This window comes from Rhinopithecus bieti, unplaced genomic scaffold, assembly GCF_001698545.2.
Source record: "Rhinopithecus bieti isolate Rb0 unplaced genomic scaffold, ASM169854v2 scaffold_3767, whole genome shotgun sequence".
Classification (NCBI taxonomy): Eukaryota; Metazoa; Chordata; class Mammalia; order Primates; family Cercopithecidae; genus Rhinopithecus; species Rhinopithecus bieti.
Window position 1 is genome coordinate 46,292 of NW_016804149.1, and position 18,362 is coordinate 64,653.

The 18,362-nt window shown below is 39.1% G+C and overlaps 1 protein-coding gene across 1 annotated transcript; it reads right to left on the reverse strand.

Annotated features, from left to right (window-relative positions):
• Positions 1–1,219: 1,219 nt before the first annotated feature.
• On the reverse strand, positions 1,220–15,536 carry MEPE (matrix extracellular phosphoglycoprotein). The gene is made up of 5 exons (XM_017866844.1): positions 15,507–15,536; positions 13,779–13,844; positions 9,894–9,947; positions 8,788–8,880; positions 1,220–3,029 (listed from the first exon to the last, which is right to left on the reverse strand). Exons 2-5 carry the CDS (start codon positions 13,830–13,832, stop codon positions 1,566–1,568), a joined length of 1,665 nt encoding a protein of 554 aa, XP_017722333.1. The 5' UTR covers positions 13,833–13,844; positions 15,507–15,536; the 3' UTR covers positions 1,220–1,565.
• Between the last annotated feature and the right edge of the window lie 2,826 nt (positions 15,537–18,362).

An 18,362-nucleotide genomic window follows, 5' to 3' on the forward strand; every position in this document is an offset into this window, starting at 1 on the left:
CATGGCTCATGGTATCTATGCAAATCGTGTTAGCCATTATTATTTGTGTATGTTGAGAGTCTGATTTATTCAATAGCTTATATGGCCACTTTCATTTAGTAAATGAAGCACCCTCTATCTACCCAATGTGGGAGTTTAGATTTTTTGAAGGTGCCATAATATATTGACATTGACTTGACTTTTGCTGCATACATTATTCAACTTAATAATTTAGGTGCTGTACAGAATGTCGCAGTTACGATTTCTGTTGTTTGGGAACTTACATGTTAAAGAGAAAATGTGTGCACTTTTCTTTCTCTATTCTTTACCTCTTTCTTTTCTTCTCTTGACCTTCCTCATTTGGAGGAATGTAAAAAACGGAGAGGTATATCAATTACAAATTCAATTCAGCTACCAATAACAGCAGCAACAAAAATTCCAAACAGTCGCTTAAAAGAGCATTCTTTTCTCACAGGACAGAGATTCTGGAGGCAGGAAGCTGATGATGGAGCTGGTTCAGTAGCTCCTCTAGGATTATTTTGTCCTTTCCTTCATGGCCACAACGTGACTGCTCCTGCAGGCATCAGGTTCATGTCAAGCCAAGAAAAGGGCAAGAAAGGAGAAAGGGTGGTATACCAGCTATATAAATTCTTCTTATCAGGAGGCAGAAGAGCTTTCTAGAGCTCTTCCCTGTTCCCTAACCGAGGAGACTTACGTCTAGTTTCCAGAACAGTGTCACAAAGCCATTACTAGCTGGAAAAACCTCTACACTGAAAGACAAGAGAAAGAAATAGCCTGGAAATGATTTGGGATCAGCCAGTGAATGATATTCTCAAACTAAGTTTTCGTTTTGGCTTTGCATTGTGTTTCTCCTTAAATTCTCCCTCTTGCCCTCTCTCTACCCTATAGTCCTCTTTGTCTGGAAGGAGGTAGAACTGAGAAAAATGAAAACATGGAGATTTGTTTCAGGAGCTAATATTTGCCGCAGAATATGTGCAACATGTGCAACAGAGGAAAGAGTGGAAGAAGATATGAACTAGGATTTCTGTATCAGCACAAATGGAGGTCAGAGGGCAAAGGAAAGGCTGGCTCAAGCAGAGAGGGTGGAGAAGCACAGCTGAGATTTCCCCAGCGGGTCAATTTCATAGGCACTCCCTGTGCTGGAGGCAGAACTAAGCTTGTTGCCTTTGAAATGAAGCACCACAGACAACAGAGTTTCTTATAGATCACTTAATACAAATTATCATCGAGAGATATTGTTTATTTTCTTGTCTACAGAGCAAACAACATAGAAGGCATTTGTGACATTCACAGAGTATTTTTAAATGACACCTACTCAAATGTTACCTATTTCATAAATCTGTAATGATTTTTTTTTTTCTTAAAAACATTATAGCTTTAATAGAATTTTAGACTGTGACTATTAAGATAGCAAAAATTCCCCCAAGGAGACCAGGATTCTTGGTTCACTCATTTCTTCACTCTGTCCTCTCTTCACCTGGTCAGCTGTCAGGTGGCTCTCCTGTACATCAACTCACAGGTGATGAGGTCTTCAGACCGTCACCCTGCTAGGAACTCCTGGTGGACTAGTCACCATCGCTCTCACTTGAACTGCCACTGTCAGATGACTCACTACTGTCGTCCCTTCTACGGGAACTAAACCTCCTGTTGGAATACGGTTGTCTACCCCAGGAGCCTTTCCTGTGTGGCATACCCTTATTCCGTGTAGAATTATTTTGTCTATGGGGTACATAATGATATTTTCTGCTGTGTGTTATATTCTCATTACTGGGGCCATTAAGGGAATCCATTTCGGTTTTGATTTCATTATCAAGACCACGAGAAGGAATGGGCAGGCTCTGACCTTTGCCTTTACTAGGAAACCTTTGTTTTTCATGTAAGGCTGCTTGGTTCCTATTAGAGTCATCTACACCCTTTCTGGCACTGCCTTTGCCGTTTTTAGGAATTTCATTATAGTTGGTACTTTCGGTTGCATCGCTACTGCCTTCTTTTCTTTTCTCTTTTGAGGGTACAGGAGGGTAATGAAACTCAACCTTCCCTTGGTGAGCATTTTGGCCGCCAGCATCCACTCTGTTTCCTTCTCTTCCAGGGAGTTCCTTAAAATTGGTACTACCCATGATATCGTTGTTGCCCTCTACAAGACTGACATCAACAGCATCTGCCTCTTTCGCCGTTTCATCCCCAGTTCCAATGGTATTTCCGCCATTTTCTTCTCTTTCTGGGATCTCATTATAACCTGGCTCTTTTGTGTCAAGATTAGTACTCTCAGCTTCACTTGGGCCTGCAAACCCTGTTTGAATATCTTTGCCTTCTAGGTCAGGACCAGTAGCTTCTCCTGTACCAGGAATGTCCTTAAAGGGTTGGCCGTCCCCACTGAAAGGAGACATATCATTGTCCCCTCTCTCTTGAAGATCTGTGTAACCGCTGCCTTCAAAATCACTGGGGATTTTTTTGACTTTTGAGAGATGTTTTGGGTAGTCAATGTTGTGTTGAGTACGATGGGTGCTTTTGCTTTTTACTGGAACTTTCTGGACTTGGGAATCTCTTTGAGGCTTCTTTTTATCCTTCGAGTGTGCTTTAGCATAGTTCATTCTTGCTGGAATTTTGTTTAGAACATTCTTAGGTTTGTTCTGTTTGTTTTCTTCCCCCAGGAGTTTAATCGCAGTCACTGGCTCCATCATATGTTGCATGTTATTTCTCATGAGAGCTGCGCCATATTCTTCTTGGTCATGTAGTTTGCTGATAGCATCATCTCCATCCTCAAACCGTTTATTCCCAGTTGACTTAGGATAAATTGACATCCTCAGGCCATTGTGAATATTCTCTTTGTTACTGATACTATATTCTTTATTCAGTCTCTGTCTATTTGTGAAATAATTTTGAGATTTACTACTTCCGTTATTCTCACTGGCTTCAAAAAGGGACAAATCTTTCTTTCTTTCCTGGACAATATTTTCTTTAGATGATAGCTCTTGATTTCTTCTCTTGCCCAAATGGTGAAAACCAATATTGTCTTTGTTTTTCTCTTCCTGTTAAAATACAGTTTTCAATACGAAGTGATTATTTCATGTAAAATTTTAAAATATAATAATTCTTAGGCAATATAAAACTATCCACCAGATATTTAATAAAAAGGATCTATTAACTCAATAGAGGTTTACTGGTAGAGGTCATTCTAGAATGGTCAAATCAGGTTTCATGGAGAAAGAAGAATGAACTAGGCTTGAAAAATGGGTAATATTCAAATATGCAGAAGGGAAATTGTGAGAATATTTTAAGAATAAGTGGCATATTCAATTTTTTGGAAGCAGGACACAATTGAAACATAATATGATTAAGCTTACAGAGTGGGAATAGTGAGTCATTGCAAGTAAAATGGATTTCATAAATTAAAATTAGTTCTCTCTCTCTCTCTCTCTTTTCTTTCCTTCAATCTGATCATCAGAGGTATTCATCTGCCTAAAGGAGTATTTTCTTTTCTTTCCTTTCTTTCTTGCTTCTTTTAAACAGAAAATCTGCAAATAGAAGAATCTTCTGACATTTAAAAGAAAAGTCCCTGGGAGAATAATGGGATGAAAAAGAGAAAGTGGAGCAGGAGAATAAAATATTTATATCTATATTTCAATTCATTCTTTTTTTTGGTGGGGGAAGGGGCAGGATCTGTGAAGATGCTGCTCCATATCCTGGGTTTTATCACCCTTGGGTGCAGTCAACTTTCAGTAAGCTTGGCAGAACAATGCGGTCAGGAAGAAAGAGCTGAGATTGACTGTACCCTATGCCACTCGCTATTTCTCTGCAGCATAGGCTAAATATAGAAGTGTCTGAGCATCTGGTCTGGAGATTTCCAGAGAGTGTTGCCATAGAGGAAGTGAAGTGGCTCTAAAAGGAGCAGCGTAGACGGAGTACATACTAGGGACAAATGTGAGTCATACTCAAACAGAGAGAAGTCTAAATTGCCCATGGGAGCTAAGAGAGACTGAGTCACCACTGGGCCCCAGTCAAGACTATACTGATTGAATCCTAAGCTATGGTAGCCAACAGCTTCATTTTAGAATGAAGCAGGGCAAGAAGCATTCAAGTGGTTAGGCAACATTATCCCATGCATGTCTGAAGATTCCAAGTCTTCCTCTTCACTATGGTGTAAGCCATGTTTGTCCATTTGTTGCACGGTATGTAGGGGATGGTGTAAGCCACACCTGGATGCCATCTTAGAGGGAGAAGGAGGGGGAGTGAGGATCTGAGCATTTTTAACTAAAAGAGACTGATTTATTTAAATAAACTATTTTAATTATTAGATAACCTTCAGTTTAAACAGACTGAATTTAATTTCTGCACATTCCCTTGCTCCTCCATGAGGAGCTCGTGAGCAACAGAACGATTATAGACAGACTAAATGTCATTTTTTTTCTTTTCACCTCCAAATTGTAGGATGAGCTGGAATATACAATATCCTTACATAGGCTTTTGAATTGATGAGTAATATGAAATCAACATAAGAGATATTTATTGAAGGAGTGGAACATGGAAGAAATTAGGCTGGGTGCTACATGTTCTAAGCAATATCTGGCGATATTCATTGGCAAAGGCAGTGATCCTGAGGGGTATGGAGGGTGGGGGCAGGTCTGTGAGGCAGAGACATCATAACTAATTAGGTCTGCACAGACAAACAGAGTGCCAGAGACTTGTAGAAGATGGAATGCCGGGGTGAAGAATTTGGTTTTATTTTGTAGAGTGTGAAGAGCTAGTGAAAGTTCATAGGAGATTAACAAAATACAAATTAAGGATTTAGGAGGAACAGTGGTAAGAAAGAACATGTAGGGGCCGGGCGCGGTGGCTCAAGCCTGTAATCCCAGCACTTTGGGAGGCCGAGACGGGCGGATCACGAGGTCAGGAGATCGAGACCATCCTGGCTAACACGGTGAAACCCCGTCTCTACTAAAATACAAAAAAAACTAGCCGGGCGAGGTGGCAGGCACCTGTAGTCCCAGCTACTCGGGAGGCTGAGGCAGGAGAATGGCGTAAACCTGGGAGGCGGAGCTTGCAGTGAGCTGAGATCTGGCCACTGCACTGCACTCCAGTCCGGGCGACAGAGCGAGACTCCGCCTCAAAAAAAAAAAAAAAAAAAAGAACATGTAGGAAGCTTTTGCAGTATCCAGTAATGAGATGTAATCACTTGGATTAGGATTATACCAAAGAAAAACATTACAAAGAAAAAAAACCCCTTCTTCTGGTGCCCAAGCAGAAAAAGCCTTAATAACTAAAACGGACTGGAATGTTAACATATAAAATGAAGACAGGGTGAAAAAGACAAGGACTTTAATGTTAGACATGTTGATGTTAAGGGAATATAGAACCTGAGCTCAAAAAGCAATATACAGTTAGAGATAGAGAATTGGGTATCACAGGCTCTTGGGGGGTCCCAGTACAAACCCTTCCCAGTTTTCATAGCCTATGGTCAACTCTTCTTTCCTTGAACATCTTACAGGCTAATTGTTTATTACTTTTCAGATTCTATTGTTTCACTTATACATAGTTGTAATTTTTTCAATAAATTTTTAACTTGAAACTAGTATCCATTTTTCCTGATGCAATACCTAATAAGGTTATGTCCTCTTTCCTATGAAACCCTCCCAACATTTAAAAGCGTTTAGTTTTCCTTCGAACTCACTGGCTGCTTTCTCTTCTCCAGGTTGACACTACAGTTCTCTTGTGTTAGGTGACTACGTTCAGTCCCATCACCTGATGATGAATTCCGTTTGTTTGTGCGGTCCCAGATCAGACCTTGACTCTGATGGGTCCCTATCAGCCCCAAGCATGGGGAATTCATCCGCTTCCTTGCCTTGACCACAGCCCTGTTTTTACTAATAACAGCTTAATTTTGTGCTTTTTGACCACCACTTCAATTTATTGGCTCTTGTCAAGCATGTGGACATCTTAGATGTGTTCATTAAAGATGTCAGAATACACGAGAGCTCCCTGATGGAGAGAAAAAGAGCATGCAGCCAGAAGCTCACAGTATTTGGTCAAGTGTGTAGGGAAGGTAGCAAAGAAGATAGAAAAACCAAATGCACGCTGGGGTGGTGGCTCACGCCTGTAATCCCAGCATTTTGGGAGGCTGAGGTGGGTGGATCATGAGGTCAGGAGATTGAGATCATCCTGGCCAACACGGTGAAACCCCGTCTCTACTAAAAAAAAATACAAAAAATTAGCCGAGCATGGTAGTGGGTGCCTGTAGTCCCAGGTATGCAGGAGGCTGAGGCAGGAGAATGGTGTGAACCCAGGAGGCGGAGTTTGCAGTGAGCCGAGATTGCACAGGATCATAGGGAATGTGTTGAGTGAAAGAGCAGGCAGGAATTGCCAAATAATCTTTCTTAATCCCTCAGTCTAGTGCTCACGAAAGTAGCTGTGCTATGGAAAGAGCACATGCATTAGAATCAGTTGCCTCACTGCCATTTATGGGCTGTGTGATTTTGGGAGCATTATTTCACTTCTCTGAGCCTTAGCTTTTTTAGCTGTAAAATAAAAATGATATCTACCTTTCAGTATTTTGGGACGAATTAAATGATTTTTATTAAATAATGCATATAAAGCATACAGAAGTGGGTATAGCCCTTTAATGAATGATAGTTTCTTTCCTAGATAATATTAATGATAGTCATGTGATTACTGGATGCACAGATGTTCTCCCAGTCTCTGGACTTCTCTAATATTGGTTGTAGAGGCAGATGAAGATGGACAAACTCTGGACCCCCTGCTCCTGTATTGGCCAATTGTCACTCTTGGGCTGTGTGTTCTGCAAGCTTGTAGCCGTTGATGGGATGTTATCTGAAATAGATTTTGATTGGACTCTCTCTTTCTTTTTGCTCCCAAACAGAGGGACTGTTCTGCTTGGAGGACTGTCTGCTTTTATATATGTATCTTATTAACTGTTAGATGTAGTGGGGAAATTGTTGAATCAGCTCACATTTGAATCTCAAAATAAAAATGGCTTTTAGAAGTGCCCTCTACTTTCAAGAAGCTGGCTAATATGTGGTCTGCAAAAGTGCCAATGTGTAATATTTGTAAAATATAATTTGAAATTACTTATTTGTAAAAGTTATGGCATTATTGTTCATTAATTTTTTTAATATTGGTGGGTATATTCTGAAATAAGATTTTGCCATGAGAAAAAAATAGAAATAAACTTTGTAATATATCACGAAACAAAAAGTATTTTAGATATTTGACTTGAGTAATTGAGTCTCAGAAAGGTTTACTTGGACATTTATGTTTTCCTTTGCAATCAAGTTCATTGTTGTTTGTTTACTCATTACTAATATAACCTCTTGAGTTAAACACTAAATCTAGGGTTATAGTAATCTCTTCCTAATTTTTTTTCTCTCTTGTCTGAAGTGGGAAGTTATGTTTTATTTTTGGTGCTTTTCTGCTTTTAAAAAAAGTAGCATATACACTAATGAATTGTGTGCATTTTATTAGAAGACTGAATAGGATAATTTTATAAATGAAAACATGAAACAACTTTTAACCTGTGGTATATGATGGCTATTTTTGCATTGAAGAAAATATCAAAAAATACAAAGAAACTTTTCTTACATTTGCTTGTGTTAAATGATTTCTGACTGTTCGATGGTCCATGTACCAGTTGGCTGACTGCTTCTCTATGCTCTGCTTTTCGGTCTCCATGCTTTGGTTCCTATGAGTTTTTTCATGGAGAATGGCCTCACCCACTCACTTCTGTTTGCTCAAATCCTACTCATCCTCCAAGGCCCAGTGCAATTGTTTCCATTATGAACATCAGATGCTAGGAACTAATTTTTTTCTACTCCAAGCCCCTAAAGCATGATCTTTTTTTCTCTTCTGGATACTACTCACATAGCACCTCCCACATTCTGTCTCGTTTCACAATAATTTCTGTCAGCGCCTTTTGTTTCTTTTCTAACTCTAAGATCCTGGAGAGAAAGAATTTGTTTCTCAATCGTTTTATCTCACATAGTATTTTACATACTAGTTAAGAACTCCACATGTATTTGTCAAATGGATATGTTTTAACTTATTTACAGTTAGATGTAGTCTTAGAGATGTCCTCTAAAGGATATTGATGGCAGAAGAAAATAACATTCTGAAGGGAAACAAACTATTGCTTCCATGGGGAATAAAACCAGATTTGGAAAAAGTAAATAGCCCTTTCTCTGATGGTATTTCAAGCTATTTCCAGTCCTTTGGCCAATGAATCTACAAGAAGGGACTGAGTGAAAAGAATTATTGTCATTGCAGTGACAAGGGCCTCATTCTTTTACTTCTGAGCAACCCAACACAGATGGAGTTATCCATGGAATGACTTTCAGAGACAGTAAAATGGGTCGCTCATTAGGCCAAAATGGTTTCTCCTCTTAGCCGTTCCCTGCTGAGATCCCTACCGTCAGAGCATATGGTAGAATATGTCAAGAAAACTTCCTTATAAAACACCCAATGTTACTTAAGAAGCAATAACACAGCAGCCCATGGGCACCTGGGGTCCATGAGTATCACACCTGCAGCCGCAGGTCCTGAAGCGGAGCGAGATGTGGGCCGAGGCATGGGTTGGGGATCAGAAAGATTCTGGGACCCAGAGTTTTGTAGTACAGAGGCTTGAGGAGCCCGGGGAGTGAGGGAAGGGACAAAAAGTGCCAGCCATAAGACAGAAACCCCAGAGCAAGCGAAAGTAAACTTCTCCTCCCCTGCGTTTTCCTCTAGGGCTAGTCCAGAGTTTAGTCATGCTAAGAATGGTCATTCAGAGATTCAGCTTACCTTTACATCAGTTTGATTTTTCTTCCCAGGTGACGTGTAAACACACTTAAAAACATAATGTCCATGTTTCTCATGGTGACCCTTGTATGTTATCTACGAAAACACAACATTATATTAAGACACATTTTATCTCTTACAAAGAAATTGTTGGGCTCTCTTTTTAATCCTATGAGAAACTTTAAAACTTGGGTGAAGCTGAATTCTGCCTCTGACAAATGGTAGTACTTCTTATAACCACAGGAGGGTGTGTGTCAGCCAGCTCCCGAAGACAGCAACTTGTTCCTTCTCTCTTTTCTACATAACTCTAAATTTGTTTTCCCTAAGGGCCTGTCAACTGCTTTTTGTCCTAGGGTGGATGGATTTTATTACCAAATTTCTATGGAAATGGAGCATGTGGAAATATTTTCAGGTGGGAGGGGGTGAGAGGACCGGGAGAAAGGCAGGATTTACAATATTCATGTCTGATGTCTAATTGGCAAAACTCACAGCATGAACGTTCAGGCTGTTAAGCTGGCAATGTTGGCCTTTGTAATTTTCAGCTGAGATAAAGTACAGAAGATTGTTAGTTCTTAGAACACAATTTTCTGTGATAGGCAGAAGTAAGCTGCAATTTGGTGGCATGCAAAGCGGGGAGGATTCGTTTAACTGTTTGCATATGGAAAGCTGATTCCATGGACATAGAATTCCCCATTAAGACCTGATAGCTACCTTCCCCTTTACTCCCTTATTTATCATTCTGAGAGCCAAGTGTTTGTCAGGTGCATGTGTGGGAAAATATTTTTTGCTAGTAGCAATGTTCCCAAATTCTTACTCACTTAGCCCCAAGAAGGTTGCCTGGCAAAGCATTGTTTCATATGAAGGAAGAAATCACATTGGAGAGAAAGAAATCTCTATTCACAATGTTTTCCTCTTTTCTGTCACACATGGTGTGTGAATTACAATACCTGATTGACTAGAAAGTGCCAATATTATGTTGTATAATTTTGCACTTCCATTCAAAGTGCCCAAGACTATTTTGACAGTTACACTTTTCTCTTCTTTTCTCTTACTGACTTTTTCTTTACAGAGCCGAAATAGAGTTATTTGAGAAGATGAATTCTGTTTACCCTCTGCTCTTCCACACAGCTTTGCTTAGTTTTCTCAGTCTGCGGTTGAAATGTCTGAAAGGAAACAAGAAACAAAACTTCACCCACTAGAACATTCTATTTCATTAACTTCATTAAACAAATGTTTCATTTATTTTTCTCTCACTGGGTTCTATTATTCAATGTGGAAAATCATTCTAACCAAAAGAAGATTGACACATTCATCGCGTTAATGTTTGTTTCAGTATTACAAAAGACAGTGCCAACTTTCTGCCCCCAGAGGGAGACAATGCTTTCTCCACTATCGAACTGGATTCAAGCTCAGACAACCGCTAAGTGGGTGTGGTGGGGGAGAAGGGAGGGATAGCACCCCAGATGAAGGAGCTTGGCTGCCATCGGAATCCACTGAAAAAGAAGTTTTCACTGACAAACTGGGAGCTGTTAACTAAAATCAGAGTTTGACGATTTAAATTATATGTGTGCATTAATTATATAAGTTGAGTAATTGTAATATTGAATTAAGGTATGAGGCTGTTGATGGCCTAGGGAGAGTCAAACCATAGCTGTTCACATGAGGGGTAGGATCACACCTAAGAATAAAATCTTATTGCTGCCAGGTGTTTCATTCTGAGAAGGAAAAATGGAGGTGGCCAGCAGATTAGGACAAATTCTTTTTCTTGGTTTGACATAAAGTGTCAAAATTTCTTGAGGGTAGCATAGGGTGAAGGGTAGCTATTGAAGCGCAGAAAGGGCAGAAATGAAGAAAGAATAGACTCCGGCAGTTTGTCTCAGGCCTTTGGGCTAACGTTTGTATACCACGGGAAAGCATGCAGAACAGGGACCATAAATCTGGGAGCAAATGTTTTATGAAAGGAATAGATGTAACAATTCGTTAATTCTCAGTATTTTTCATTTACCTCTCTCTTTTAGAAACTCCTAGCCTATCTCAGATGTGGGACCGGGAACCAGTGGGCGGACTGGGTTGTGTTTGAATGGGTGTGCTACGGTGGAAGCAGGCATCACAGTGGATCAATCATATAAAAGAGAGAACCCCTTAAGGGAAAGATTGAATAAAGAGATAAACAGAAAGAGGGCCACCTAGGCCAGCTGTCATATTTACCTGGAAAGTGTTCTTCCTGAAGAAGCTGTAAGTTTCTATATTTTGTTTAATACAGACAGGTTGTTCCTTGCACTAAGATATTGGGAATGTCCAGGCTTGCTCTAAGCTCCTTTAAATCTCCAGCTCAATCTGAACTGATTCCTTCATTTCCCAAACTCATTTGTCCTCTGTGTTCAGACTGGGTTTGGGTGAAGGAGGCCTGGCATGAGACTGGGGGGTAGAAGGAGAGAGAAGCCAGGGTATGTCCTTCTTTGCTCTTTTTGGGGCTGCATCTCTAGAATTGGGTACATCTCCTTTGTGGTCCTAGTTCCCCCACCCAGGGGCCTAGGAGCAGCACCTTTTTTTTTCCCTCCAGCCCTGAGGGTGGTGGTAACTTTGATCCTTGGGTGGTCTCACCACCCCTGGTTGGCCTTTCTGTTCTTCCTTATACTTTATAGCTAGTTTCCCTTAGAAAGTCCCTCTACTGAGCTCTCTGTAGTGGATTTTGTTTTCCGGACTGGACTCTGGCGGATAAAATCATCTTCAAAATACAAAACTCAGAAGTTTAGAAAGCACCTCCATGGCTGGACTCCAAGGCATAGCAGGCTAATATTCTATTCCATTCTAGAAAATAACAATAGTTTATCAATAACACCTTCTATTTATAGGATACTTTATAGTTTGTAAATTGCTTTTGTACACATAATCTCATTTGAGTCCCAAAGTAACCCTTATAAGCAGTAGAAGAAACAGAATTGTCTACACTCATACAGTTGGTAGTTGCAGTAGAAGTAGAGAAGATATTTTGATTTAAATCTTCTGCCTCAAAGTCCCAGGGTTAAAATAATAAATTTTTCAATGGCTAAATATGAAAAGCATTTAGTAATAAGAGGAAGTGTTCCTAAACTTTATATTAATTATCTTCAAGGCATATTTTATAGTTTTGTCCCTTATTGCATTTCTTATGTTGATTCTTATATAATTGTGTGAATATAAATTTGGACCATTATATCACTCTTCAAAAATATAAAAACAGTGCAAACAGTTCTGGAAATTGGACTATAGGAAGAAGAAAGCATAAAAATGAGATGGGCAGATACTGAGCAGAAGAAAGAAATCATAGTATGGGGTATCAGGGATCTTCTTACAGAACACACACACACATATGGGTTAGAAACATACTTGACAATATAGAGTACCTAGGCACAGTTTTGATTTATTGTGACTTACAACAAAGTCTTTCTAGTCTAACTGCATGTTGATGAATATTAACTGAATTGCATAGCCTAATAAACATTCATTTTCTTCCTTTTAAAAATCTTTTAGAATTTGGCTTGTAATTCCAAGACGCAGTTAAGTGACTGAGTATATACTAGTTTCTTAAACCACCAATCTATCATTTAAAAATTTAGGTAATTACTAAAATGGCATCTTTATACCTGGAAGAAAACATTATATTTCACAATTCACAGTTACAAAAGTTGCCTCTGCATCCTTGCTGAGCTGCTTTCATTTGAAATATGCATCCCTCCCTTCTCCCCCCTATACCCTCAGGCAGATGTCTTGGGCTTGAATGTGGCCCTGTAATGGAGATGGCACTGTCTGCCTCTGGGGAGGAAAGCTGGCATCCTCTTCTGATCAGTGGTCACTGAATCGATGTTGACATAGCACATTTACTGGAAAATGATGAGAAAGCCCCACTCCAGCTGTTTCTTGGAATACGTTGCTCAAAATAAAATCTTCAACTGGCTGACTTGAGCTGGGTCAGTAAGACTCATTCTTCCACCGCGAGAGGTGGGAGAGACACCTGAGCCTCTAGACCTTGATTGAGTGAGGTCTGTGCATGGGGCCTCGCAAACGTGTGTTGTGAGCAGTACAGGCCCCATAGGACTGTACTGCACACGCTTGTTACACAGAGTGTGTGGAGAAGGTAACACATTTCCCTAACTTTCACTGCCTTCCATGTGGCCCTTGGCTGCCTGGTCATCCTCATCAGCCTGGTTACCCTACTAGTCACCCACTCACTCAGGACCTATATATAAGTATGACTGGCAATGGGATGACAATTTGTTTCCATGGTTCTCCAACCAAAAAGGTTGTTCTGATAAGTTAGGATGCTGCTCAGACATTATCTAATTAGCACTGTGTCTGCATTGCAGAAAATAACTAACACTCAGCATTTTCACAAGATAATTTGGTCACATCCTGAATATTCAACTGGGTGAGTCAGAGAGAAGGAAAGACACCCAGGGAAGTAGGAGCTTGATTTGGGCTAAGCTTGGGGGTACTACGTCCCATCTGTAGCCTCACTGATGAAGAGAAAAATCACAAGTAGGATCCCACAGTATTGGGGTGTTGCAAGAAATACAGAAGAGTTCTTGTCTCTTTGCATTTTTATCTATGTGCTAAATCTAGTTGGTTAGCTTTAAAACATTCATGTCAGATTCTTTAAGTTTTCAGGAAAATATTAAAACGTTATTTTGCCATGTTATAGTTTGAGTCTTTGAGTATCACTCATTAGTATCAGCTGATTTGAAATGCTGTGGCTGCCTCCTGGTTTTCTCAGAAAATCTGGTTTTGGTGTTCCTTAAAAGGCAACGTTGTGAGATCTCATAGTTCAGCACACGTTTATCGAGAGCCTCCTTGATTAAGTGTGTTAAGTGCTGGATGCTTTCTGTTTGCTTGGTACTTCTTAAAATAAGTGAATTAGGTAGATGCTACTAATTTAAATAGACATTGCTTGAAAGAAAAACAAATGAAGAGAGCAAGAGATTATCTGAAACATAATTGAATTTGTAAATGCTTACTGGTGCTGCCCAGGTCACACTCAAAAGGAGTAGTCCCACACAGAAAACTCGCATCTTTGAGAATCTCTGAGAAAAGACAACAATATCTTACCACAAAGCATTGCCAGTTATAAACTGCGGCCGTAAGAAGAGATAAAACGCATAGGAATATATAAACACCCTTCCCCTTGGCAGTTCATTTCCTTTTGTGTATGTGTGTGTATAGACCATGTATAATTTCCTTATACCCAAGTGTGGACATTTTAATCTAGGAGCTTTCATATGTCTAGTTATTCCAATGTGAAAATGAAAATTATTCAATATCATTAAAACAGTAAAGTCAGTTGATAGAAATATATTTTATAGACACATTCATTTGCTGTATCATCAGCTCTTCTTCCTCTTGTTTTTAGAACGAGATTGTTTAATTATTTGCGTCATTCAAAGTGACATGAAGTTGATACAGCAGCCCATAACACACTCTAGGTCTGTCAGGGTAGCAGATTGCACTGTGGGGAAAGCTTATCTCCCTGCGGGCTGGTACCCTAATCTGTGTCTCATGTTCATTAGCAATGTGTCTGAATTAGTAGCCATTCATGGGCTGGAGAGTGAACTAATTTTTGCAATGCTGACATTAATAGCTAACATTTATTGGATACTAAAATGAGCCAAGCACTGGGTCTAAGAATTTTGCATGCATTCAATTATTTGAGCCTCACAACAACCCTACAAGTTAGGTGGCGTTACTATGCCTGTTGTATAGATTAGGAAATAGACACAAAAAGATCAAATAACTTGCCTTGGAACTCACTAAGGGGCAGAACTGGGATTAGTATCCAGGCAATGTGGCTATAGACCCAGTTTTCTTAATCAAGACTCTCTGCCACCTTAAATAACTTTCTATTCTTTTATCTCATTACAGAAAAATCCGTGTGCAGTTGACTTAAAGGCTTATATTGGGTTCAACAAAATGATGTTCAAAATACTACCATTTAGTTACAAACAAAGGTATTTGTTTATGTTTTGGTAAATATGCCAACAGGAACTAGTGAGCTCACTTAAGTAGCCATTAGACTGGAAAAAAGTCAACATGTCTTTGGACTATTGATCTTATTATTATATTATGAAAATAGTAAATTTATACCACTCTGAGATTTCATGAAGAAAAAATATTTTTATGGGAAAAAATAATCTAAATATTCTTGCAATCTTTAAACATCTCAAGGAAAAGCTGGTATTTGGAGAAATAAATATAACTATTAAATATATTCTAAAATCCTAGGCTATGTTTTCTAAATTAATGGATCTAAATTCTAACTATAGTTGACCCTTCCAAGCATTTTATAGATCAGGACAACGTAAGTAATTTATGAAATGATTTAATGCTGATCAGTAGAAATATCAACACAGATGAGGTTTCAAAGTATGAATAAGATCAGATTTCCCTGATTGCAGTTTGTTAAGTGAAGGGATAGAGGAAAATTAAAGTCGGAGTTACTGTGGATCTTGATAATGCTAATAACAAAAAAAGAGAAAGTTGTTATCAGATCATCAATTTTAGTTGATGATTTCTAGAGCATGGTAACACATTTTCTAGTTTATAAAACAAAGCACCAAATAATACATAGTTGTGCTTAGTAGAGAAGATTTTCAAAAGTAATAAAACCTACTTGGGTGGCAAGCATCTTAAAAACGTAAACAACTACGATATAAAGCTATTTGCTATCAAGAACATGAAAGCCAAATTACCTGGTATCTTTTACCTTCAGAATACCTGGCTTCTTGTTGCAGCATTAGCAGTCTCTGAGCATTTTGCTGAAATTTAAAGTTTGTTAGAGTTCCCAATGGCCAATCAGCACTGGCTCACTCAGCACTAGCAAACAATTTGTTACAAGTGCCCACAGATAACCATAGGGGGGCGAAGTAATTTTAATCTAAAAATGTGTTTGTGGTGGAAAGCTACTATCAAATGTTCCAGAAAGTGGGATAAACAGAAAATATAAATACCTCAGTTTGGACATCATGTTGTCAGATAATCAAAATTGATTTCAGAACTGCTAATTAGGACCGACTGAATACCTAACAAGTTTAGAAATGGAAAACATTTTTGCTATCGTTTTTTGTAGAAAGTTTATGATGTCAATTTTATCTAAATGAAATTCAGCAACATTTAAGAAAAATGTTTTAGGTGCCTACTATGTGACAGGCATTGGCGAAACTACAGTGAACAAAAGACAGAAAAAAAAAATCCCTGTCTTCCTGGAGCTTAGAATCCAATAAGGGAGACAGATAATAAACAAGATAAATGAGTTAAATAGATTAGATACTGACATAGACGAAGTCTAAGGAGAAAAGGTATTGTGGGGGAGGAACAAGCATTGAGGGTGGGGACACTGGGCTGAAATTTTAGATAGAAAGTCCTGGGAAGGCCTCAATGAGAAGGTAACTTTTGAGTAAAGACCTTGCTGTGGTTTGAATGTACGTGTCCCTCCAAAATTCATATATTAGAACTTAAACCCCAAGGTGATGGTGTTGAGAGATGGGCCCTTTAGAAGGTAATTAAGTCATGAGGACAGACCCCTTATGAATGGGATTAGTGACCTTATAAAAAGGCCAGAAGAAACTAGCTAGTCCCTTTTTGCCCTTCTGCTTGTCTGCAATGTGAGGACACAGCATTTGTTCCCTCTGGAGATGCAGTAGCAACGTGCCATGTTGGAAGAAGAGATAGACAGCCCTTGCCAGACAATGAACATACTGGCCTTTTGATCGTAGATTTCCCAGCCTCCAGAACTGTGTGAAATAAATTTCTGTTTTTTATAAATTACCCAGTCTATGGTATTCTGTAGTAGCAGCGTGAACAGACTCAGGTAAACCTGCAGCTATATGACTGTCTATGGGAAGACCGTTCCAGGAAGAAGAAATAGGAAAAATAGTGCCCCAGAAATAAAAGCCCTGTGGCTTGTTCCGGGAACAGAGAAGAGGCCACTTTGGTTAGAGGGACTGAGCAAGGGGAATAGCAGCAAATGAGGTCAGAAAGGTATTAGATGGCAAATGGTATAGGACCTGTAGGTCATTGCAATGCTTTTGACATTGCTATGAGTAAGAGGAAAAGTCCTCGGAGGTTTTAAACACCAGCATGATTGAGGAGTGACTGAAGTAGGAAAAAGGCAGAGAGGATGGTTAGGAAGATCTTGCAATAATCCCAGCCAGAGATGATGGAGGCTTGAACCTGAGTACGGCAGAAGGGATAATGAGACCTGGTCATATTCTGAAGAAGTTTGGGAAAAAAAGGTAATAGGATTTACTGAGGTACCAGAAGTGGCCTGTGAGAAAATAATCAAGAATCAGGATGACACCAAGGTTTTTGTCCTGAGCAACGGGAAGAATAAAGTTGATTTTTTCTTTATATTGGAAAAAAATGCAGAAGAAAATGGTTTTGAGGAAAATATTGTGAGTTTGGATTTAGACATGGATCTTATAAGATGGACAGTTTAGGACACTCAATTTCTTAATGAAACAAGTAACACACCTATATTAGAATGAGTCTTTCCAGTGCGATTGCCTGCTCTCTTGTTTTGCCCCAACTGGCTACCAAAATCATTGTTGTAATAGTTTGAGAGGTTCCACTTAATCTCAAAATATTATAATACCTGTAAAGATAATTGACATTGCAACTATATTAAAGCATCAATAAAAATTATGTAAGAGTTATTCAACCTATACTTTGTGATAAGAACTACCTTCACTTACAGTGACATATGCTTTTAACAGTTGTATATTAAATATACAAATAATATATAATAACGTTTAAGTGTAAACTCTCAATTTCTCTCAACTCTCCAAATAGACAAAAACCAAAACATAAAACACAAACAAGTCTTTCATCAGTTCTATCTGAGAAAATGGTTCCTTTTCTAAGTCAGGCTAACTCTCTCTCTCTCTCTCTCTTTTTTTTTAAATCATATCTAAACTCTGCAGTTCCTCTTTTGAGTGTCCAGAGCTGCTTTTTCTCCTGTCCCTCACCTCATGTCTTCTTTTATAAAAATTTTTATTTAGGTTTGGCGGTACATGTGAAGGTTTGTTACATAGATAAACACATGTCACTGGGGTTTGTTGTACATATTACTACATCACCCAGGTATTAAGCTCGGTACCCAATAGTTATCTTTTCTGCTCCTCTCCTTCTTCCCACCCTCCACCCTCAAATAGACCCCACTATGTATTGTTTCCTTCTTTGTGTTCATAAGTTCTTATCATTTAGCTTCCATTTATAAGTGAGAACATGTGGTATCGGTTTTCTGTTCCTGTGTTAGTTTGCTGAGGATAAATGGCCTCCAGCTCCAGCCATGGTCCCACAAAGGACATGCTCTCTGTTTTTTTATGGCTGTATAATATTCCATGGTGTATACTTACCACATTTGCTTTATCCAGTCTGTCACTGATAAGCATTTAAGCTGATTCCATGTCTTTCCCATTGTGAACAGTGCTGCAATGAACATCCGTGTTCATACGTCTTTATGGTAGAATGTGTCACATTCCTCTGGGTATATACCCAGTAATGGGATTGCTGGATCAAACGGTAGTTCTGCTTTTTCAGAACTGCTT